The sequence below is a fragment of the Macaca mulatta genome, chromosome 3 (assembly GCF_049350105.2).
Source record: "Macaca mulatta isolate MMU2019108-1 chromosome 3, T2T-MMU8v2.0, whole genome shotgun sequence".
NCBI lineage: Eukaryota > Metazoa > Chordata > Mammalia > Primates > Cercopithecidae > Macaca > Macaca mulatta.
The window spans coordinates 78392809-78418771 of record NC_133408.1 but is presented as its reverse complement, the minus strand read 5'-3'; the positions used below and the strand labels follow the sequence as shown (position 1 = coordinate 78418771).

General features: G+C 35.9%; 1 protein-coding gene across 1 annotated transcript in view; it reads left to right on the top strand.

Moving 5' to 3' along the window:
- Positions 1-56: 56 nt before the first annotated feature.
- Positions 57-25963, top strand: part of SPMIP7 (sperm microtubule inner protein 7) — a 65131-nt gene continuing 39224 nt past the window's right edge. Inside the window, exons 1-2 of the mRNA XM_001085774.5 lie at positions 57-812; positions 9448-9545. Coding sequence (XP_001085774.2) covers positions 260-812; positions 9448-9545 — 651 coding nt within the window. The 5' untranslated portion in view covers positions 57-259. The remainder of the gene's footprint in view (positions 813-9447; positions 9546-25963) is intronic.

Sequence of the window (25963 nt, the reverse complement as noted above, 5' to 3'; positions counted from 1 at the left end):
TAGCCGTTGCCAAGCAACAAGGGCTCTGCTTTTCTCTCCTTCTGTCCTGTTCCTTCATTGCCCTATTCTTCCTTTGGTGGAGGAAAATATTTACCTTAAAAAGAAAATCAAAATTATCTGCCAACATTTAGAAAGCTGAGTCAATTTTATACTAGTTTAACACCGATCTTGAGTTATTGGAAATAGAGTTTATATAGTTAAAGATAAAGGAATTATCAGAAATACTTTATAGTTATCAAAACTTCTAAAGAGAAAGGCCATGGATGTAGAGATTCAGGACACACCTGGAAAGATAAGTATTTCTAAAAGGTCCATCCTTTCAGGAACTGTTGAGAATATAGATTACCCACACTATTGTGATCTCTTAAGAAAAATGAACATGCCTTTTGTGAAAGGTCTTGAGAACAGACATAACTATGGCAGATTTGAAAAGAAATGCAACCCTGCTTTTCTTAAATTTCACCCTTATCCCCCTTCAGTTTTGCCAGACTATCATTTACATTATCCTTATCCCCCACCATATGGGCCACATTATCCATTATTTCCACTTCGGGATGATGTGACCTTAGGTGATTCCTGTTCAGGGTTTATGAGTCCTGGTGGTGATGCTGATTTAAATCCTGGCATTGGCAGAACCATACCAACCCTAGTGGATTTTAGTGATGTGAAACCTCAACATCGAGTTCCCAGACCAGACACAGGATTTCAAACAACAATAAAAAGGCAAAAAATTCTATCAGAAGAACTGCAACAGAACAGGAAATGGAATTCCAGGGGAGTGCCGGACATTTCTATCAGAGCAAGACTTGGAGGTAAGTGAAGTGACATGAACTTTATATTTTTTAAATACTCGAGGGAAGAGAGTATGGACATAAGATTCAATATTTAGGCAGTTAAATTTACAAAAGTACAATGATGTGAAAAAGGTTTTATTTTTAAATTACAGATTATAAGAAAGGAATGATAAACCTTATAAACTTATTTGTAAAAGAAAATTTGTTCTTTAAGAAAAGAATATTCATTAAGTGATTCACACAGATTATATAACATTATTTATTCTAGATATATGGATAAGCTTGTTTTACCACAGGGGAATTTACGTATCACTTTGATAATTTTATAGAATTCTCCTTATCTGTCTCTCTGCTTTGAAAGAATTAATTCACTGATGATTATGAAAGAGTTAGTTTTAAGGATTGAAATAAAATGGGAAAAATTTAAGTACTTGAACATAAACTTTTTGGTTCCAATAAGAACAGAAGCTGAAATGAAGCAAACTGCATAAATAGCTCCACACCAATGGAGGCAGGATTGATGACTCCTTACTGACATCTGCACCATGTGGTTTCTCTGTAAGAACTCCTATAAATGGAGTTCTTCTAAATGATAAGAAACACCTCCAAAAGAAAGCCATAGGTACTATTTCCTGTATAAAAGCTGTCTGGCAGACAGGAATGTAAAAAGATCAACATTTTTTAGCTTGTGAAAAGGAAAGGACCAGATGCTATAGGAAGAAGACTTTTAAACATTATTCCAAGAAATGATAGGTTGAAGAAATGATTTAGCAAAGCTAACATAGGGCTAAAATGGTGTTAACAGACTTTGCACCACCAAGTCAGAACCAAGTATGGAGCTCATCTATCCCATGTATTTCACTGCCTGAATCGGTGAAACAGAGGAATTCAGAGAACAGGCTTTATACTCAGACTATCTAGCCTTGAACTCTGGCAAAAAACTAAGTTGCTGTACAACCCAGGGCTAGTTACTATTCTCTTTATGCCTGTGTATCCTCACTTGTAAAACTCACCTAAGAGTAAAACTTCATAAGATAATAGTAAGGGCCATTTTATGTAATTCATGTAAAAATACCTAAAATAAAGAATTAATGTCAGATTGTAAGAAGTCCAAAATTTTCAGTTTCTTCATACATAAATTAGGAATAATAGTACTTCTTTTATACATTTGTAAGAGTCAAATGAATTAACACTTGTAAAGTGCTTAGCAGAATCCCTGAAACCTGATAAAACATTTCATTAATAGTAGCTATTATTATTAGCTATTAAGAGTTTCAAAAAGTAATACCTGCAATTTGGGGACAGAGTTCAATATAATTTGTCCTAGGCTTTCAATGACTTTGTACATCCTGGAAACAATCATTAATTGTAAATGATAAGTACTTTCAGGTTTTAAACCTAAAAACACATTATTTCTAATACATTTTCATAAAGACGGACATTTCAGAATTAATTTCATCACACACCGGTATGCTCTTCAGTGGACTTTCACAAATATCAAAGAAAGATCATAAAATATGATATTGCTGATTTCTTCTTGCCCCATTCCAAACTTGTGTAGACCTTTTACTGAGTTTAGCACTTCCTTTCTTGATCCAGTTGCCTCTTTTTATCATCTACCAATTAACTCTTCTAAACTTATTGTAATTATATTCAAATCCTTTATAGAACTCTGCCTCTCATTGCAGTAGATGATCCAATCTTTGTTATCACAGAAGAAATAGAGCTTGTCTATTGTCACTTCCTTGATTGTCCTCCGCTTTGGCCTCCTGATATCAATATTGATACCACTTTGTATGTCTTTCTTTTTTTAAACCATTGTATTAAGTCACATTGCATGACAAAATGCTAAAGACTGGGTGGCTGAAACAACAGATATTTTTTCTCATAGTTCTAGAGGCTGGGAAGCCAAGAATCAAGGAATCGGTATATTTGATTGCTGGTGAAGACCTTCTTTCTGGTTTATAGAAGGCTTCTTTCTCCCTGCATCCTCAGAGAGTGCTCTAGTCTCCCTTCCTCTACTTAACACTAATGCCATCATGGAGGTCTTACCTTCTTTGCCTCATCTAAAGCTAATTACCTCCCGAAGGCTTCACCTCCAAATAACATCATATTGGGAGTTAGGCTTCAACACACGAATTTGGGGTGATACAGACATTCACCACTACCTTTTTTTTTTTTTTTTTTTTTTTTTTGAGATGGTGTCTCGCTCTGTCGCCCAGGCTGGAGTGCAGTGGCGCCATCTCGGCTCACTGCAAGCTCCGCCTCCCGGGTTCACGCCATTCTCCTGCCTCAGCCTCCCGAGTAGCTGGGACTACAGGCGCCCACAACCGCGCCCGGCTAATTTTTTGTATTTTTAGTAGAGACGGGGTTTCACCGTGATCTCGATCTCCTGACCTTGTGATCCGCCCGCCTCGGCCTCCCAAAGTGCTGGGATTACAGGCGTGAGCCACCGCGCCCGGCCCACCACTACCATTTTTATAGTTAATTAGTATTAAGTAGTATATTCATACTGTGCAAATATCACCACCATCCATCTCTGGGATTCACTTCATCTTGCAAAACTGAAACTCTTTACCCATTAAACAACCCCCTATTTCCCTCCCTGCCAGGAGTTATGGACTTCTGGCAACAACCATTATATCTTCTGTTATCTATGATTTTGACTACTTAAGTTTCCTAACTTAAGTGAAATCACATATTATTTGTCCTTTGTGATTGGCTTATTTCACTTACCATAATGTCCTTCAGGTTCGCCCATGTTGTAGCATATGTCCAAAATTTCTGTGTGTATGAGGTCTATTTGGCCTATGTTTTATTCAAGTACTCTATGTCCTTATCGATCTCCTGTCTGGATGTTGTATTCATTATTAAAAGTGAGGTACTAAAATATCCTACCATTATTGTATTGCTGTCTATCTCTTCCTGCATTTATGATTCTCTTGACCTTGGTGAACATTTTTTTGTACAGTTTTCTGTTGGGTACATTATTTAACTCCATTTTATTAGGATTGGTTTCTGAAAATCTATCTTCTTCCTTTGTTTGGAGGATCTTTGCCTGATTCTTCATTTTCCTTGACTGTAGAGGTGTTCGCACATTAGACAAAACAGGCACTTCTTCCATTCTTCATGACCTGGTCTTGAAAATGAGAAGACCTTCACCCTTCAGCCTGGCCAGAGATTTGGGAACCTCTGCCAACTGTTTTCCTTCCCAAGGGAATCTGAGAGATGGGATTTTTGTTCACTTGCTCTATGCTGAGGAGGGGGTGAGCTATGGTGTCTATTAGCCCAAACTCCCATTTCCATTATCCCATAGGCAACTAGACTGTGCCAGATTCATCAGAGTTTCATGATTGGTGAGACACATACTGTTTTTTGGGGCAGCCCCAGAGAAGCTGCGATCCTGAATCAACTCTTGGATCTATGATGACTATCTCTAGATCTAGATCTGTGGCATCTACAAGCCTAGCCTGCTTTCTGCGTCTTCCCCCAGGGGGTTAAACTATGTTGAATTTATCAGAGTTCCAGGACTGGTAAGATAAATCCTAGTTCTTTAGGCAACTACCAAGAAGTTGGGGGGCTGAACACATGAGTGAATCAACCTTTTCTAGGGGCTGAAAGCGAGGATTATTTAAAATCTGCTTACTCTGTGCTGAGCATATGGGAGAGTCTGTGCTATCTACCAGTCCAGAATGCAATCTCTGTTCACTCTGGGATCATTAGATTGTACCAAACCCCTCAGGGCTCCAGGACTGGCAAGACAGAAGCCAGTCCTGGGGGGAGCCCCCTTGGAAAAGTTGGGGTGCTAAACATGGGAACCAATCGAGGGGAGAACATCCTGAGTGAATATGGGAGCTAGGAAATCTCTTCCTGATTGTCTGGTACTGCACCAGGGGCAGGGAATCTGCAAGAGGGTGACTCAAATCTCCATATCAGCTTCAGTGCATCTGTTTTGCATTCTGTCAAGGTGCAGGAGCCTTTCAGTTAGTTTCTGTATTTCTCACAAAGGCAACTTGTTCATGAATTGTTGCCGAATCAGTTTGTTAATTGGGGAGAGGAAGTTCAGAGTTTCCTACTCTGCCATCTTGCTAAGGTCATTCCCCATAAATTTTGTTGTTTAAATTTTCATTTTTCGGCTGAGTGCGGTGGCTCATGCCAGTAAGCCCAGCACTTTGGGAGGCTGAGGCAGGTGGATCACGAGGTCAGGAGATCGAGACCATCCTGGCTAATATGGTGAAACCCCATCTCTACTAAAAATACAAAAAAGTAGCCAGGCGTGGTGGTAAGCGCCAGTATTCCCAGCTACTCGGGAGGCTGAGGCAGGAGAATGGCGTGAACCTGGGAGGCAGAGTTTGCAGTGAGCCGAGATCATGCCACTGCACTCCAGCCTGGGTGACAGAGCAAGACTCTGTCTAAAAAGAAACAAAAATCATTTTTCTCAAGATAATTTCCCATTTCCTTTATGATTTCTTATTTGATCCTTTGTTTCGTGGCATCATGTTTAATTTCTATATATCTGTTAATTTTCCAGTTTCCCTTCTTCTGTTGATTTTTAGTTTCATTTCATTTCGACTGGAAAAGACACTGTATGATTTTAACCTTTTAAATTTATAAAGAAGTGTTTTGTGGCCTAAAATATTTTCTATTCTAGAGAATGTCCCATGTGTGCTTGAGAAAAATGTATATCCTGCTGTTGTTGGGTGAATTGTTCTGTTAGGTCAAATTGTTTTATAGTGTTGTTCAAATTCTCTATTTCCTTATCGATCTTTGTCTGATCATTCTGTTACTGAAAGTGGATATTAAAGTATCCAATAATTATTGTAGCAGTGCCTAGTTTTCTTTTCAATTCTGTCAATGTTTATTTCTTGTATTTTGAATCTCTGATATTAGGTGCATATAAATAAAATAGAGAATAGAAAAACAACATGTACAAACAACTAAACCTAAAGTTGTCCTTTTAAAAATCAACAAACATGATCTACTTTAGCTGTATTAAGAAAGATAACTCAAGTAAGACCATTAACAAAGGGCATTTTAGGTGTTATTAAAACCTATATATAACCAGTAGATGGTAGAAAATACATGAAGAAGAAGACAAAATACATAGAATGGTTCTTGAATTTTTCTGCTATAATAGTTTTTGCATTCCTTAAAAGCACAATATTATGATATTTTACAATAAAAATAACAGGGCCTATGGGAAAATAGGATTCATGGCAGATGCCCTCAAACTCATATCATTTTATAGGTTACACATGAATCCTTCTCACAATAAAAATATGATCATGGTTTTAAACATTTTAAATTCCTAAGAAGTAAGGAAAATACTATAGTGCTTTCCTTAACAGAAGACTTGACATTTACTTTTTGGTATGAAAGTGATGAAGTGGGATGGTGAGTTATGAAGAAGAGATGAATGGTAGCTCGTCCAAAAGTGATCTTCAGCAATTCACCCTGTTCCTGCATGTGCCTGCCACTCTTGCCAATAAACTCTGTTTACTTCCCATGTTGACATTGGGCCTGGACATTTGACTGGCTTAGGCCAATTATAAGTTAGTAAGCATTGTGCAAATGGAGACTTGATAAGCACTTGCACATTGGGATTAGTCCTCTTCAGAGTCTTCTCTGGGATCTCAGTCACTATCCTGTGAAAGACCAACCTATGCCCACAGAAACAAATACAAGACACTTGCTGGTATGCCCACCTAAACCCCCAGTTAATGGTCAATACCAACTTGCCAGCCGTGTGGGTGAGGCCATTTTTGAACCTTTGCAGCTATTGAAACTGACACCACGTGAAAGAACCACCCCCAACTATCTTCTGAATTCCGGGAGAGAATAAGTGGTTGACTTAAGCCATTAAGTTTCAGAATTGTTTGCTTTTCAAATAGTAGATACTGAAACAGAGTGGAGGAAAGGATATCCTCATACTTAGACTTAAATTTGATGACTCTGAGGTGTAATTCATTGTCCAGAGTCCTTCTAATCTGTCTTAACGTTAGAATTCAAGTTTTATTATTCTCCTAATTTCCTGCTTTTTCAAAGCAGTTGTTTGAATGGCTCCAAATAAGGTAGATACCACAAAATGCCATCCTGTTGCTCTTGGCACAATAGACTTCTAGAGAGTTTTCTTTGTCCGCTGTGTCACAGACAGAATCATCCTCATGGTTCTTAAAACTGAAATTACTATGGGATTCAGCATTCCTTTCCTCCCTTTGCTTTGGCCTCTCACCTCTATGTCTGTATTAGTTTTCTCTTGCTGCTGTAACAAATTGACACAAACTGGAAAGTTTACAGTGAAGCCCATCAATCACAGTTTTGTGGATCAGAAGTCTGGGGAATGTCATCTGGGTCTTCTATTTAGAATCTATGATAATAATAATGCCAAAATTGGCCGGACGTGGCCGTGGCTCATGCCTGTAATCCCAGCACCTTGGGAAGCCGATGCAGGCGGATTATCTGAAGTCAGAAGTTCAAGACCAGTCTGGCCAACATGGTGAAACCCCGTCTCTACTAAAAATACAAAAATGATCTGGCCATGGTGGCATGTGCCTGTAATCCCAGCTACTCAGGAAGCTGAGGTAGGAGAATTGTTTGAACCCAGGAGGTGGAGGTTGCAGTGAGCAGAGATCATGCCACTGCACTCCAGCCTGGGCAACAGATTGAGACTCTGTCTCAAATAAATAAATAAATAAAGCCAAAATCAAGGTGTTATCTTGATTCTTATCTAGGGGGTCTGGGGAAAAATCAACTTCCAAGCACATCCAGATTGTTGCAGAATCCAGTTTCTTCCATCTAAACTGTTTATTTCCTCATGCACTGTCAGCCAGGGGACTCTGTCTGCTCCTAGAGGCTACCCATATCCTACTCATGTGATTGCCTCAAGCTTCAAAGTCGACAATGGTGCACTGAGGTCCACTGATACTCTACTCTCTAACTGGCCCTTCTAAACCCACAGACTATCCAGCATCCGCTTGTTCTGTATTCCTCCTTTGCAAATCCCCATTGCAGATTCTGTCCCGAGTTTCTCAGTCAAACATTGACTGAATTATCATCAATCATCATCATTATCATCGTCATGAAAATAGCATTACTACATTAGTACTAAAAATACTAATGATATTACAACTACTAATTGTTAATTAATAAACATGTTGAGCACTTAAACTACATGCCATAGTTCGCTTATTTCTTTGTATTCATTAATTATAGTTTTTATAACTCTGGCAATAGTCATTAAAGGTGAGGAAAATGAGGCTCAGATGGGTCAAATAACTCAGGAAGGTCACTCTGGAACCCAAGCAAGTAAGTATTTACATACATACATAATATATATACTTGTAAGTATATATTATATGTAATATATAATGTATATACTTGTAAGTATATAAGATCATATATAATATTTATATATACAATATATAATATTAAATAGATGGCATCTGTGATAGAGCTCCACCAGAGTGGCACCCACAGATGACCGTGGAGCTCCTATCCTTCCCTAAGCACCTCTCACAATGCATCTCTCTCTTGCTTCAACATCTCTGTGCTGTCCATCCTGATCTCAAATTTTAACTTTTAAATTTACATTTTGCCAAGTTGGATTAATTTGTGGAACAAAGCTATGAGGTAGAGGACCAAGTCAGAAGCCCCCATGGGATGAGAGAAATGATCTCTATGGAAACTACCAGAGGCACTGCAGTTCACCTATGCTAGTCACCTGCCCAAACAAAAGTAATCAATCTCTCTTATTAAAACCTTTCAAGGGCAATTCATCTGCAGGTTGAGTCCGAGGTTTTCATACCCTGACCTTGGACTATTTCTTTTGCTTATCTTCTACCATTTCCCATCTACCATTTTACAATGTGCTATACCTAACATTTTTTAATTTCTATATACATGAAGAGGCTCTCGCAGAGCAGGACTACCATTGCACATACTGTTTCCCTTCCTGGAACAACTACCCTTCCTCTACTTCTCCTTTTTCATCCAAGTTCTACTTAATTGTCAAGGTTAGATCAGGTGTTATCTTTGGGGAGATGTCCCTAAGCCCCGACAACCTGGTTGGACTAGGTATTCTTAAGTATCCTTCCTATGCACCCCCCACAGCACTCTGAGCTCAGCTATTGCTGTATTGCCATACCATATTGAAATTATCTACTTATATGTTTGTACTTTCTATTTGCTTATGGACACCTCAAAACCAGGAGCCCCTGTTTTTCATCTTTATATAAAAGCTTCAAATTACAGTGTACCAAATATTTTTGAAGGCTGCTTTTTATATTTGTTAGTTTTTTAGGACTTCTGATCTATCATTATATGAATTATCTGCAAAATAACCAGACTCACCTTGTGTCATCACCATCCCCAACATGTCTGTGTGCACATACATCGATGTATAGTACCAAATAGGTATCTTCCAATAATAAGTAAGAAATAACAAGTGATTCTGCACTATTATAATTAGGCTCACATAGAAATTCCAGAGCTATTCTGTACTCACAGCTAAAAGATCCAGAAAAGTTATTAAATAATCCATTAAAAAATGAATTACAATCACACAGTCTAGCTTCTAACAGTAAATATTTCTGTTGAAAAAGAACTTTTATTGTATTTTTAACCAAAATCCCATTCACTTGTTTTGTGTTTTCAGGTTGGACAAGCCCGCTGAAGGTTACTCCTTTACAACCTCATCATGAAGGACGCTCAATAAGTCACATATTTACATTTGATGAGGAGGCAACATGTGCAGTAAGATTTTCTTGCTGGGTGTTATTATACAATATATGTAATTAGTTTATTTCATTGTTTGGTTATTAGATATTGTATGCCCTAGACGAATAGCTACTATGTATATAGTTATTCTTATGTTCCAGGTATTGTGCAGACCCTTGCAGTCAATGTATATTATACATTACCTTGCATCATTCCTACAATACATGGGGGAGGAGTGAGTAGTAGATGCAGCTGGTGCCCATCACAGACTCCCTTCACTGGCAAGTGTGTCTATTCCCAGTAGCAATGAGTGATGACCACTGAAAGGCTAACAGCCACAAGACTACAGGACTGCACCTTCTCATGCTGTCTCTTTCAGATTTTGGTCAATGACTGACCGACTTCTTAGGGCAACAGATAAATGCTACTCTCCAGCTGAGACTGCATTCTCACTAACTTCTTTTCCTTCTCCTATTCTACTGTCTTCACTCCCCTTGGCCTGAGGACATTCCCACAATATATCACTTGAACAACAATCCTGTCTGAATCCCTGCTCCTTAACCAGTAGTGTTGTTATTCTCATATCATTTGAGAAAACAGAAGCCCAATGATGTTGAGTAACTGACTTTTGATAAGACAGATAATAAATATAAAACCAAAATTTTAACGTAAATATTTTTCAGAATTTAAGGAATATATTCTTAATCATCTTCCTGTGTAGATTTTATAGTCTCTAAATTCTTGGCACTTAAATTGAGATACTTAAAGACTCCTAAGACATACACAGAGATATAAAAACATTTTTTAAAAAAGCTTTATTGAGATATATGTCATGCACCATAAAATTCAGTCCCTTAAAGTGTGCAATTCAATGTTCTTAGAATATTCACAGAGTTGTACAACCATCACCACAATCTAATTTTAGATTTTTATTACCTCAAAAAAACCCATATTCATTAGCAGTAAAGGTATGAATACATTGTAAAGAATCAATTTCCATTTCTGTAACTCCTATATGTATTTCTTCTAAAATTCATCTGCCTGGGAATTTACCCGTATAGTGCCATGTTGATTTCTTTTTTTCTCACCTTTTCCTTCACAATAACACTTTCTAGTTTACCACAAAGGGAAATGAGGCATACCTCTCACATATTAACAGCTGTACTACAGTACATGGCCATGAAACAAAGAGCATGAGTCATTTAAAGTACGTGTCCTCAATGCCTCCTTTAACCAGGATGTCACACACATGGTAGGACTTTATGTTTTTCTTTGTCCTACACATTTTTCTTTTATAAGAAAATTATGGTATTAGAAATAGTGGCAATTTTGTCTGTTCTAGGCTATTCTGAATTTAGACAAAATTCATAATGTGATTGCAAGGGTAATGAAAATTTTTATTGATTAGTTTTACTTATTCTATCTTAAAACTCTTATCAAAAGATCCATTGGTCCTGTAGGTAAATCCTGTGAGAGCAAATCAAAGTGAACCTTATAAGAAATTGAAGACCTCGTTGCCTTTTTAAAAAAATCTATGCTACAAATTTATGGCAAGATTCCATGCTTTAACTATTTTAAAACTAGAATTCTGAAGTAGGAACTTGTCATGGAAAGGCTTATTAGCATACTTATTTAAATTTAAAATACGTTTAGACTTTTTATAGCAGTGAATAAATCTAGGTATTATTTCCAGTAGTGGAAGCCAAGTAATATGGACCAATATTTCCAATGGCAAAACAACTGGATTAATGTTCCTTTTTTCTAATAAGGTAGAGAGAAATTACTAGGCCAACAAGAGGATAGACGCTCTAAAATTTAAGCCTAGCACTTAGGGCCACTTTGATACTGAAAGAATTTGTAATTTTTGAAGAGGCAACCAAAAGTTTGATTTGAACTTTTGGTGGTCTCATAGGAGTAAAAGATCAGAAGCTGGAATGATCCATGAAAAACACCTATGACTGTGGGCTGAATACTTGGAGGCCTGAATCCTACAAGTAAGGATAGGTTAATAATAGAAAGCACTTGAACAGACTACAGCCTAGCTTAATCCAAGTAAACAAGAAAACTTCCAGTCCTGAACTAGGATGAAGGTGATACTAGACTGCTCTCATTTCCAGAAATCAGACAGAAGTAAACAACATTTTTCTTTGAAGGAAGATATTATCTTATTAAATCTCAAAGTATTTTTATTAAAACTTTATTTATTTATTTATTTATTTATTTATTTATTGAGACAGAGTCTCGCTCGTTTGCCCAGGCTGGAGTGCAGTGGCGCGATCTCGGCTCACTGCAAGCTCCGCCTCCCGGGTTCATGCCATTCTCCTGCCTCAGCCTCCTGAGTAGCTGGGACTACAGGTGCCCACCACGACGCCCGGCTAATTTTTTGGGTTTTTAGTAGAGACGGGGTTTCACCATGTTAGCCAGGATGGTCTCGATCTCCTGATGCTGTTCCACCCGCCTCCGCCTCCCAAAGTGCTGGGATTACAGGCGTGAGCCACCATGCCCAGCCAAAAACTTTTAAAGTGTAATGTTCAACACATAATTAACAGTATCCAAACACATAAGGAGAAAGTACACTGTGAGTGAGAATCAGCAGAAATGAAAGAAAACAGAAACACACATTGAGTCCATACATTGCAAATATGCATAAAATGTTCAAGGACAAAAAAATGAGCTCACAATTTTTGTAAAAAAATTATAAATTACCAAATGGAAATTAGAAGACTGGGGGAGGGGCTGGGCATGGTGTCTCACACCTGTAATCTTAGCACTTTGGGAGACCAAGGCAGGATCACTTGAGGCCAGGAGTTTGAGACCACCCTGGCCAACATGGCGAAACCCCATCTCTACTAAAAATACAAATATTACACCAGGCACAGCGGCTCACACCTGTAATCCCAGCACTTTGGGCGGCCAAGATGGGCGGATCACCTGAGGTCAGGAGTTGGAGAGCAGCCTGGCCAACATGGCAAAACCCCATCTCTATTAAAAATACAAAAATTATCTGGGTGTGGTGGCACATGTCTGGGAGGCCAAGGCAGGTAGATCTCCTGAGGTCAGAAGTTCAAAACCAGTCTGGCCAACATGGCAAAACCCCATCTCTATTAAAAATACAACAATTATCCAGGTGTGGTGGCACGTGTCTGTAGTCCCAGCTACTTGGGAAACTAAGGCAGGAGAATCGCTTGAACCCAGGAGGCAGAGGTTGCAGTGAGCCGAGATAGTGCCACTATACTCCACACTCCAGTCTGGATGACAGAGTGAGACTCTGTCTCAACAAGAAAAGAAAGAAAAGAAAGAAAGGAAGGAAGGAAGGAAGGGAGGGAGGGAGGGAGGGAGGGAGGGAGGGAGGAAGGAAGGAAGGAAGGGAGGAGAAAAGAAAATTGGGGGTAAAAGTAATTCCAGAACTGAAAAATACAATAAACAAAAGAACTTTATAGATGAGTTCAGTAATAGATTAGACACAGTTATAGAGGGAATTGGGGAACTGGTAGATAAATTAGAAGAAACTATGATGAAGCACAAATATACAAAAATATGAAAAATACAGAAGTGAAAGCCACAAAACTAGGAGATATAGGGAGAAAAAAGAACACATGCTTATTTGGAATCCCAAAAGTGTAAGAGAGAAGAAATAGAGCAGAAGCTAAGATACAATTTTTATATCCACTGAATGTTTATTTCTGATAGCTCACTGAGGCATCCCCTCACATTCTCTGCTGTACATTGAGGATGAGTTATGGTTCCAAATAAACAAGCCAAAGGTGACAGCAACAGAAGCATTCAGCCCCAGCACCAAGAGTAGTGGCAGAAAAAGTCTCAAGTTAAAGGAGGCAAAACATGGAGAACATAAAAATGGAAAAAGGAAAAATCTGAAAGTTCATTTTTCAACATAGATTATGGTAATTGCATTATTTGGAATCTGGACATCAATAGCCATATTTTGTCAGGTCTTGTTAAATATGAAGAAATTCTGGAAATTGAGGCATTGAATGATGCTGATGGTGTTGCAGAATCTTAATGTGGATAATGCTAAAGTTTTATTAGTACATAAAGGAAGTTCTACTTCAATGTGATTACTTTTATCAGTAGAAACTAAGGAACATTTAGAGTTAGAGGTAGAGATTCCAACTGAATCAGATTTCAAGTATAGTAAAGATATCAAAGAGCAAATTTAGTCCCTTCTCTATGAAATAGTAGACACAACATGTAGAAGACAGCAATAGAGAGAAGATGCACCAGCAAGAAAATAGCCACTCGAAAGTGAAGATAGACAGCAAGGATATTAGGTAGATGATAAATTTGAGTACCAGGAAATGAAAACATTTTATAAAGAAACTGAAGATACATAATGTGTACAAGTGAGTTTGTAGGAATATAATCAGAAAGTGGAAGAGATACTGTATTAGAGAAAAACCTAGATTCCCCTGAAAGATTATGCTGTATTATCACGATATAGCATACCAAGATAATAGTCAACAAACATGTGAACTATAGAAAATATGACATAAATTTCAGATACTGCTGGAGAAGAGTTAAACAAATGTTTAGAAAAAGTAATTGTCCCTTTGATAAAGGGCAATAAAAACTGGTGGATTTCAGACTACGATGACTCAGGCTGATGGGAGTTATTATGAAGAGTGATACTTACATTGATTATACCTACCCTGATATTTTTGTTAGAAATTACTATATTAGTTTCAAACATACTACTTAAGACATAAATTTTTATCTATTTGAAACATGTAGCTAATTAATTAGAAAAAAAGTTAATGACATTATTTAGGGGATTGGATTGTAAAATGCGTCTTCGGACACAAGTAAATTATATGGATTGATGTATAGTACAAAACACTTCTTAGCACATTAGACTGGTCATATCATAGCTGCTGTTATTAGACACCTGTTTAAATTTTAGAAAACTAACATAAATTACTAGCACTTAATTTCAGGCTTGTTTTGCCTCTGGCTAATTAAGCACCCTCACACCAGTAGCTTTAGTATTACACTATGTTTTTAAAATAAAAGTGAATAAGGCCTCCCCATTAAGATTGATTTATGATATATAAAATGTTGTCAGGGCCTACTTGTTTACAAAATGTGAACCATTTTCACTGGAATTTACCTATTTATGGCTCAGAAATAGTTTTATGTTGAAAATATTTTTATTTTAGAAAAGGAGATAAACATAACTTCATTCATGAAATAAATATTAACCTAAAGAATAATAAGAAATGTTTTCCTTTAAGTGTCAGAGGCAGCATTTCATCAAGTTAACACAGTATTTATTTATTTATTTATTTGTTTATTTATTTATTTATTTATGACAGTGTCTTGTTCTGTCACACCAGCTGGAGTTCAGTGGCATGATCTCAGCTTACTACAAACTCTGCCTCCTGGGTTCAAGCAATTCTCATGCTTCATCTTCCCAAGTAGCTGGGATTACAGGCATGTGCCACTACGCCTGATTATTTTTTGTACTTTTAGTAGAGACAGGTTTCACCATGTTGGCCTGGTTGTTCTCGAATTCCAGACCTCAAGTGATCCTCCCGCCTTGGCCTCCCAAAGTGCGGGATTACAGGTGTGAGCCACCGTGCCAGGCCAACACTGTTTTAAAATAAGGTAATTGTTTTGGTTACTAGGGTCAGAATCAAAGAGATTTTTTTTTTATTATAGCTACCTCAAATTGCAATTTAATAATTTCTACGTATGTAGAATAACCCAAAATAATAAAATAAGCTGTAATTTTTCTGATGTGATATTACGGATAGATACGGCATTGATATTGTTGATACAACATTGACATTAATTTGAATAATGTTAATTTATATTCTCAGATTTAGAACACTATTACTTTTATAAAGCAATACTTTTTATAAGAATCTCAGGAATAAAAGGACTGGTGAATAAATAAAGTAAGTTATACTGGATTTTTCGGTACACAATCATTCAAAAAATTCTGGGAATTGAGGATCAATTCTGCTGTAGTCAATTTGAATATTTTGTAATTCCAAATCTGAATAAATAAAGCTTGTATTTAATCATGTAGAAACATGAAAAAAATTAATAAATTTTTTAAAAATGTAAAATTTCTTCATTTAATATTATTTGAGTGCAGTAAAATACAGAAGAATTTAAAAAGTAAAGACCTAATCAACCAGAGAAAAACTTCATAAAACCAAAATCAGTGATAATATCTTAAAAGCAGCCAGAGGTAGGGGAAAAAACACAGATTACCTTCAAAGGCTTGACAGATCTTTTCTACATAGCAATAATAGATTACAGCAGGAGTTCTAACATATATATTTATATTTATTATATATTTAATATATAATATATTCATATTTAATATGTTGTATATAGTTTATATATTATATATTGTATATTTATATATTTGATATATAGTTTTACATATTATATTATATACTATATGTTATATTTATATATTTGTATATGATACATTAGATTTATATATTTGATATGTAATATGCTTATATTTATATATAATATTTACCACTTTTACATTTCATATATTATATACTTATATTTATATATAATATATACTACATATTATATAAATATATTATATGTGTAGACATATTATATTAAATATTATATATAAATATGTTATACATTATGTGATATAGATTATAATGTATAGTTATAACTAATATGATATCTAACATGCATAATATAATATATAATCATGTTATTATATATTATAATATATAATTAGATATATATTACTATGTATTATTACATAATATATGATTATATATAAAAACATAAGCTAATATATAATATGTAAAATATATATTTATAATATGTAAATCATCAACTAATATATAATAAATATATATGTAATATCTTTATCATATATAAAATGTATATTATATATTTATATATGATATATGATAACATTATATTATCATATATATGATACATATATATATTGAAATGGTGTCATTGTCTGGGGTAGTACCCGAGGTTTGTTGTCCCATGGCCATGGAAAATTAACACACACCAGAGTGAGGACAAGGTGGTTGTTTAATAGACAAAAGAAAGAGAAGAGCTCTCTGTGCAGAGAGGGGTCCTGGAGAAAATGGGTTCCTACTTCCGCAGTGAAAAAAGCTTGAGGAGATGGTGTCTGATTTACATAGGGCACACAAAATTGGCTGAACCAGATGTGCCATTTGCATAGCACATGAGAATCTGGCCACTGCCACCCTAATCTTATTATGTAGATGGGTTCTCTACCTGACTGGCGCCTTGTTGCTTGCTTTTTACTGTATGCGTGGTGACAAAGAAAAGGGAAGATGGAGCCTCCATGTTGAATATACTTGGCTTCCAGGTAGCCCTTCCCTATCAACACAGCTGTCGGCATTCACACATGCAAGCTTCGAGCTTGCTTATCTATGTTTGCAGCTGGATTTTTCAGGCTGATCTTTGTTAGAAAATAAATTATTTGGCTGCTGCTTTTTGTTAAAAGGGAAACCCTGCCAAGGACTCTGTTGCCCTTACTATCTGATTAAACAATTTGTTTCTAGTTCCTGTATCAACATGACATTGTATTTTCCTACACTGACAGAGAAAGCAACATTAAATTAAAAATATTGCAAACCACACAAAATCCACAAAATGAATAGAAGAAAATAAAATAAATCTATTCAAAATTCAACCAACTGTAATGAAACAAAAAACAAGAATCAAAACAATCTAGTGAAGACAGTTACTCCCACATCAACTATTTAGCAGTAAATGAAACATTGTACTACAACACTCCAAACTGAATTACATATTTTCAAATAAGTCTTTGAGATTATAAAGGTCTGCCTTCATACAGAACTCCAAAAATTAAATACAAATAAAATAATCAGTGACAAAAAATAATAAAAATTGATCTTGGAATAATAATTAAATGGTGCAAAGGAAAAACAGAAAAAAACAAAAATGTAATAAAAGACATTGAATAAAAAATGAAAAACATCCAAGAGAATGAACATGAGATAAAGAGTATTTGAAAGTGTTAAAGATAAGGTGGTTGAAGTGGAAGATAAACAAAGAAGAAACAATATACATATAATTGGAGTTCCTGAAGAACAAAAACCAAACAGTGGAACAGAATGTGTTAAACCATGGTTTCTGGACCTTGGCATGGTCAGAATTTTGGGCTTCATAATTCTTTGCTGAAGGAGACTATCCTGTGCAATGTAGGATGATTAGCAGCACCCCTGACCTCACCCACTAGATGCCAGTAGCACCCTTCCCAGGTGAATGAAAAGCTACAAAATGAACAGCAAAGTAAATCAAAAGAAAGTATGGAAAGAGAAATAAAAAATGATAAGCAAAGTAATGAATAAATTAAAGAAGATGAAGTAACAGGCACTCAAGCTACTTTTCTGCTTTAGCCAAATAGAAAACTGGACAAATTGTAAAAAAAAAAAAAAAAAATCATTTCCAGACACTGGCCAAAGGCACTTAAAGACTGAGATCTCTAAAGAAGGGAAACTAACAATGTGAGCCCTACAATTACACCAGCTTGCTTCCTGGGGTGGGCAGTTTTTAAGCCACAGTCCAGGAAAGTGAAACCCAAACATAGCTTTACATTCCTGTTGGATTGAAGAGAGAGATTAGAGTTCTGAGAAGCCAAGGAATGGAGAATTTGCAGGGTAAGATGACAGAAAAGAGGGAGTTATGAGGATGTGGAGGAGCAGTGGGGCTTTGGAAATATGCAGAAGAGATAGCTCGGGTCTTTGGGTACTGATCTGTGTATACAAAAGAAGGAACTACTAAAGCTAAGGAAAAACCCACTGTAAAGAAATGGGCGTAAGCTTTCCCTGAAACTCAAACAGGGCAGGGAACATTTTATGTCCCCACAAACTAGAATAAAACACTTTATAGTACATAGGTACATCAGGTCAGATCTTCAAAAGGATATTACCTTTGTAGTTAGGCTTAACTAGTTCAACTTTAAAGATTGCTCTGGACTTTCTCAAATTTTAAAAGCACCCAACTGATTCCAATTACTTTATTTGCTGGAAAAAAATCCAAAACTTAAGAATAAAACAACTTCCAGCAACCAACCAACAACTTAAAGTCCAAAATAAGTTATCAGTTTAAAAAATAAAATGAAACTACTTTTCATGCAAAGAAGCAGAAAAATATTGCCCATAGGGGAAAAATCAGTCAATAATAACAGTCCTATGAGTGATAGATGTAAAGGACCAAGCAACTATTGTATTCAAACAGCTATTACAAATCTGTTTCATATGTTCAGATCATAGAGACAATCATAACCATGATAACAAGGGATGATGTGAAGATGCAAACGGACTTCTAGACATGAAAAATACATCTGAAGTAAAAGATAAGTTGGTAGTTTTAAGAACAGAGCAGATCTTGCATGATGAAAGATCAGTAAAAATAAAGACATAGCAAGATAAACTATTCAAGATGAAAAGAGAGAAAATAAAGCTTCAAAATAAAGCATTAGTTACTGTGGAACAGTATCTAGTAAGACGTCTAACATACATGCATTGGAGTCTCAGAATAAAAGTGAGTTGAAAAAAAAGGTTGGTGACACAATGACACAAATTGTTCCTAACTGATAAAAATTATAAATATGAAGACACAAAATGTTCAACAAATTTCAATCTGTATAAAAATGTTTTAAAATTATGCCCAAAACACATCAATGACGTTACTGAAAAACAGCGATAAAAATAAAATCTTAAAAACAACTAGAGAAAAGATATTTACAAAGAAACACATGTAAGAATGACTTCTGGCTTTTTGTCAGTTTGTGCAAGCCAGAAGAAAATAAATGCATATATTTTAAGTAACAAAAATAAATAAAAAGAAACTAAGAAGATATTAACTAACAATAAAAATATTTAAAATTAGAGGCAAAATAGAAACATTTTATAAAACATTTTTATAAAAACAAAGCTGAAAGTAGACCTGAAGGAATTTCTTTAGACAGAAGAAAATAATGTATATGAAAATTCAAGTTTACACAATGAAATAAATTGAGGTTAACAGAAATGGTAAACATATGGGTAAATATAAAATACTATTTTTCATCTTGGAGTTCTTTAAAGTATCACTGTTTAAAGCAACGATAATAGTAATGTGTTTCAGGTTTATAGCATATAAAAAAGTAAATTGTGTGACAGTAGTATAAGGGACAACAAAGAAAATGAGCATATGTTGTTTAAACTTTTTTGCACTATTTTTGGAATGATATATTATTATCCTGTAAACCCTGGAGTTAAAGATGTATATTGTAAAATATCTATACTATAAATCCTAGAGAGATAGCAACAACAGAAAAGAAAAAAAAAATTGTAAAGCATACGTAGTAAGCTAATAGAAGATAAAATGAAATTTTAAAATTAAAAAAATTCTTAACTAACTCAAAAGAAAGTAACACAAAAGAAAAATAGAGTACATAAAACAAATAGAAAAAAAATTTTAAACCAAATTATGTCCACTGTTAAACAGAATTTAATATAGTGAACTTAAAAGTCACAAATTGTTAATTGGATAAAAAATTAAGACCTCGCTGGGTGCAGTGGCTCATGCCTGTAATTCCAGCACTTTGGGAGGCCGAGGCGGGTGGATCACCTGAGCTCAGGAGTTCGAGACCAGCCTGACTAACATGGTAAAACCCTGTCTCTACTAAAAATACAAAAATTAGCCAGACGTAGTGGCGGGCGCCTGTAATCCCAGCTACTCAGGAGGCTGAGGCAGGAGAATCGCTTGAACCTGGGAAGCAGAGGTTTCAGTGAGCTGAGATCGCACCATTGCACTCCAGCCTGGGCGACAAAAAAAAAAAAAAAAGAAAAAATTAAGACCCTGCTATATGCTGACCACAAGAAAACCATGTGAAATATAAATAGAAGTTTAAGGTGAGATGTAAAAATGTATATAATTCAAAAACTAGTCAAATTAATGCAGAATTAACTGTAATAATATTAGACAAAGTGAATTTCAGAACAAGAAATTTTACTAAGGAGTCAGATATTTTACAATAAGAAAGGGATCAATCCATAAAATGAACATAAAATATATTTAAAATGTATATCACCTAATAACAGAACTCAAAATACTTGAAGCAAAAACTGATAGAACTGAAAGGCAGATTTACAGTTAGTAGATACTTCAAAACTCTGTTCTCAGCAGTTTATAGGAAAGGTAGACAGAAAAAACAGAGGGATATGGAACATATGAAAAACGTTAATCAGCTAACTTGATCTAATTAATATAAATAACAATGGCACACAGAACATTCACTGAGATAAATTATATTCTGGAATATCAAACAAATCAAATGAAATCGAAAGACCTGAAATTATAGAAAGATGTTCTCTGATAGGAACAAAATTAAACTAGAACTCAATAATAAAAGATGCCTGGTAAAAAATAAAAGCATATATGCACATTTAAAATATGGCAATATACAAATGGTTAATACATCATTATAAAGTTAGGTTTATTTCAGGTATGTAAGGTTTGCTTAATTTTAGAAAATGGGTAAATGTAATTCATTGTATTAACTGATTAAAATACAAGTCATTTACTCATCTCAAGATATGAAAAAAAATTTGATAAATAGGATTGAAATTATCCTTAAATTAATAATGGAAGTCTGTGAAAAGGTAAATCAAACAATATTAAACAGTGAAATGTTGAAAGCCTCCCCTCTGTAGTCAGTCTCAAGCAAGTATGTCCTCTTTCACATCCTCTTTTCTCCTCCTCCCTTCACCTAAGCACTGAAGTTCTTAGCCAGCCCAATCAAGCAAACATAAAAATGGTATACAAATTGGAGGTGACTAAACAACACGGTTATTCTTGATAATATGATTATGTATGTAAAAATCCAACTAAATATGTAGTTAAATTACTTTTCATTTTATTTTACCTTTATTTTATTTTTAAGACAGAGTCTTGCTTTGTCACCCAGGCTGGAGTGCAGTGGCATGATCACAGCTCACTGCAGCCTCAATCTCCTGAGCTCAAGCCATCATCCTGCCTCAGCCCTCCAGGTAGCTGGGACTACAAGCATGCACCACTATGCCCAGCTAATTTTTGTATTTTTTGTGGAGACAGGGTCTCCCCATGTTGCCCAAGCTGGTCTGGAACTCCTGAGCTCAGGCAATCTGCCACTGACTCCAGCCTATACAGTTAAATTACTACGATATAAAGAAACTGAAGAAGGTTTTCAGAAATAAACATTATCAGAAATGCATTTATTATATTCTAAATATCAGCAAGAAACAGAAAGTTTTAAAACATTTAATCTATCACTTAAAATTGTATCAAAAACTATTCACTGTTGAGTAATAAATCTATGAAACTATATTCAAGAATCCTATGGCAAAACTAGTAAATGTGTTGAGAGAAAATCTAAAACCTAAACAGACAGGGAAATATGCTATTCTCTGGACTGGAAACTTAAAATGTTTAAAAAGTTTAGAGCTTCCTAACAGTTTCAATGCCATCTAAATCAATATTCTACCTGTATTTTTGTGGGATTTTGAAAAGTTCTTTAAAAAATAGATACATAAAAACAAAGAGTCAGAAATAACTAAGACAATTCTTAAGTAGAGGGGAGAAATTCAATACCCTTTTATGGCAACTTGCTGGCCTCATAAGGGTCACAATGTTTTAATGGAAAAACTTCTGTTTTTAAGAAAAAACTGTTCACTTGGTAGGACGTAACCTGAGTGTTGAAGCAATTCTCTTCTTGCCTGAGAGAATAAAAACTACTCAAAATTTTTCCTGGCCTACAGTTAAAAGAAACACTAAGTCAAAAGAACAAAGCTGGAGGCATCACGCTACCTGACTTCAAACTATACTACAAGGCTACAGTAACCAAAACAGCATGGTACTGGTACCAAAACAGAGATATAGACCAATGGAACAGAACAGAGTCCTCAGAAATAATACCACACATCTACAGCCATCTGATCTTTGACAAACCTGAGAGAAACAAGAAATGGGGAAAGGATTCCCTATTTAATAAATGGTGCTGGGAAAATTGGCTAGCCATAAGTAGAAAGCTGAAACTGGATCCTTTCCTTACTCCTTATACGAAAATTAATTCAAGATGGATTAGAGACTTAAATGTTAGACCTAATACCATAAAAATCCTAGAGGAAAACCTAGGTAGTACCATTCAGGACATAGGCATGGGCAAAGACTTCATGTCTAAAACACCAAAAGCAACAGCAGCAAAAGCCAAAATTGACAAATGGGATCTAATTAAACTAAAGAGCTTCTGCACAGCAAAAGAAACTACCATCAGAGTGAACAGGCAACCTACAGAATGGGAGAAAATTTTTGCAATCTACCCATCTGACAAAGGGCTAATATCCAGAACCAACAAAGAACTCAAACAAATTTACGAGAAAAAAACAAACAACCCCATCAAAAAGTGGGCAAAGGATATGAACAGACATTTCTCAAAAGAAGACATTCATACAGCCAACAGACACATGAAAAAATGCTCATCATCACTGGCCATCAGAGAAATGCAAATCAAAACCACAATGAGATACCATCTCACACCAGTTAGAATGGTGATCATTAAAAAGTCAGGAAACAACAGGTGCTGGAGAGGATGTGGAGAAATAGGAACACTTTTACACTGTTGGTGGGATTGTAAACTAGTTCAACCATTATGGAAAACAGTATGGCGATTCCTCAAGGATCTAGAACTAGATGTACCATATGACCCAGCCATCCCATTACTGGGTATATACCCAAAGGATTATAAATTATGCTGCTATAAAGACACATGCACACGTATGTTTATTGCAGCACTATTCACAATAGCAAAGACTTGGAATCAACCCAAATGTCCATCAGTGACAGATTGGATTAAGAAAATGTGGCACATATACACCATGGAATACTATGCAGCCATCAAAAAGGATGAGTTTGTGTCCTTTGTAGGGACATGGATGCAGCTGGAAACCATCATTCTTAGCAAACTATCACAAGAACAGAAAACCAAACACCGCATGTTCTCACTCATAGGTGGGAACTGAACAATGAGATCACTTGGACTCAGGAAGGGGAACATCACACACCGGGGCCTATCATGGGGAGGGGGGAGGGAGGAGGGATTGCATTGGGAGTTATACCTGATGTAAATGACGAGTTGATGGGTGCAGCACGCCAACATGGCACAAGTATACATATGTAACAAACCTGCACGTTATGCACATGTACCCTACAACTTAAAGTATAATAATAATTAATAAATTTAAAAAAAAAAAGAAACAATAAGAGGTTTTCTCGAGCGTGCAGGATACTACAGATGCTGGGTCCTACATTTTGCCCTAATGGCCTCACCATTGGATTAGCTTACTAGAAACTCAGTATCAGAGCCTTTACCTTGAGAAGACAGCCATGAGCAGGCTTTTCTGCAAATGGAAATAGCCTTACAACAGTCTTCAGTTTTAGGACTTCCAAATTATGCTAAACCTTTCACCCTGTTCATTCATGAAAATAACATTCAGGCATTAGGAGTACTTACCCAAACACATGAAGGAAAAAGAGGCCAATCACATTTTATAGCCTGTGATTGGACTTAGTAGCTAAGGCATATTTTAATTGTTTAAAAGCAGTAGAAGCAGCAGCCAAACTGGTAGCTTCATCTGAGCCGCTTTTAAGACACAAGCTTTATTTGCAAGTCTTGCACACTGCAAAAAATATATATTAAATTCCATTCAAACTCTGCATTTGTCAGCAAGTAGATTAACATCTTCTGGAATTCTTCTCCTATCTCCTAATTTCTATCTAAAATGTTGCAACTTACTTAACCCTGCTACTCTACTACCTCTGCCTCCTGCAGGTGAAGACCACAATTGTGAGTGTAGTGTTAGAAATAGTGGCTCCTCATGTTCATATGTGAGATAATCTCTTTGATAATCCTGAGTTGATACTTTTTGTTGATGGGTCTTATTATAAAACTCAGAAGGAAATACCAGGCAGGGTATGATCTTATCACCTGAAATGAGTTAATACAGAAGAGAACTCTTACCCAATATAAGTCAGTTTCTCCTAAGCTTGTACATACAGCTAAAGACAAGTCAGTGAACACTTATACAGATAGTTATATGCTTTTGGAGTAGTCCATGATTTTGACATGTTACAGAAACAAAGAGGGGGACCCCCCCCCCCATTAAAAACAGTCTCCAAGCAAATGCACTCCTTTCTGCTATCCTCTTATCATCACGAACTGCCATTATTAAGATCGAAGGTCATAGCTGTAAAACTAAACCTGAATATCAAAGGAATTCCCTGACAGATTTCTATGCTAATCAGCTAGTGCTGAAACTGTTAGGATATAAAATTTGAATAAACTCTACAAGATTGATCAAAGTCAACTCACCTATGGTGACCTATTTAACAAACTGCTAAGTGTGCCTGATTTGGAAAAACAAAATTGATACCTGAAAGGCTGTAAATTCAGTGTTAAACGTGAACTCAAAGAGCTCTCAGATGGGTGCCTAATACTTCCTTCAGGTACTTCCTGAGTCCTTGAAGCTTCCACTGTTAAAAGTTCTGCACTTCACAAAGCTGTTCACTCTACAACTCATCAAGTAACAGATAGCATGATCCAAATTACGAACAAACACTGGTGGGGTGACTGTTATCACATTGATAAAATGGCTTATAACCAATGTTTGGTTTGTCAAACTCATAATCCTGTGAAAGCAATAAAAACTTAAGGTGGTGTGTTTTCACTATCGGACTTTATTCAATTGTCATTTTCAGTGGGATATCAGTATATTTTTACATGTTACCTGGATGGATAGAAGCTTTCCCATCTGGGAAAGCTGATCTTATGATGGTAACTAACAAGACAAGTTATTTAAAAAGTATTTCCTTTATGGAACATCCCTGGAGAAATCTCCAGCAACAGAGGAACCTATTTCACTGGACAATTTAGAAAGCAGTTGAATAAGCTTATGCACACAATGTCATCACCATTGTCCCTATTACCCTTAGTCTTCTGGAAAGGTCAAAAGATAAATGACATTTTACAGCTGAAATGGGCAAAATTAACTGAATCAATTTGATTGCATTGGCCAAAGATATTACCTCGGCTTTAATGGTCATCATATCCACCCCCAATTGAAAACATCGATTGACTCCTTATGGAATAAGTTCCTGGAAGGCATATGCCGTTAATAGTAGAACCTCATGTATCTTCCATTCTCCTAATGCATTATGTCTAAGTGTATTTTCACGAGGTAAAGGAGATCTTCCATGACCCACAGACTGAGAACAACCAAACCTTTCAAAACCCAGAACCTGGAGATTGGATCTTCTGAAAATGACATCAGAGACCTCATTGAACCCATGGTCCTATCCCCATTGGAAGAGACCATACCAAATTCTACTTGCCATCCGTGCTGCAGTAAAATATCAAAGGCTTA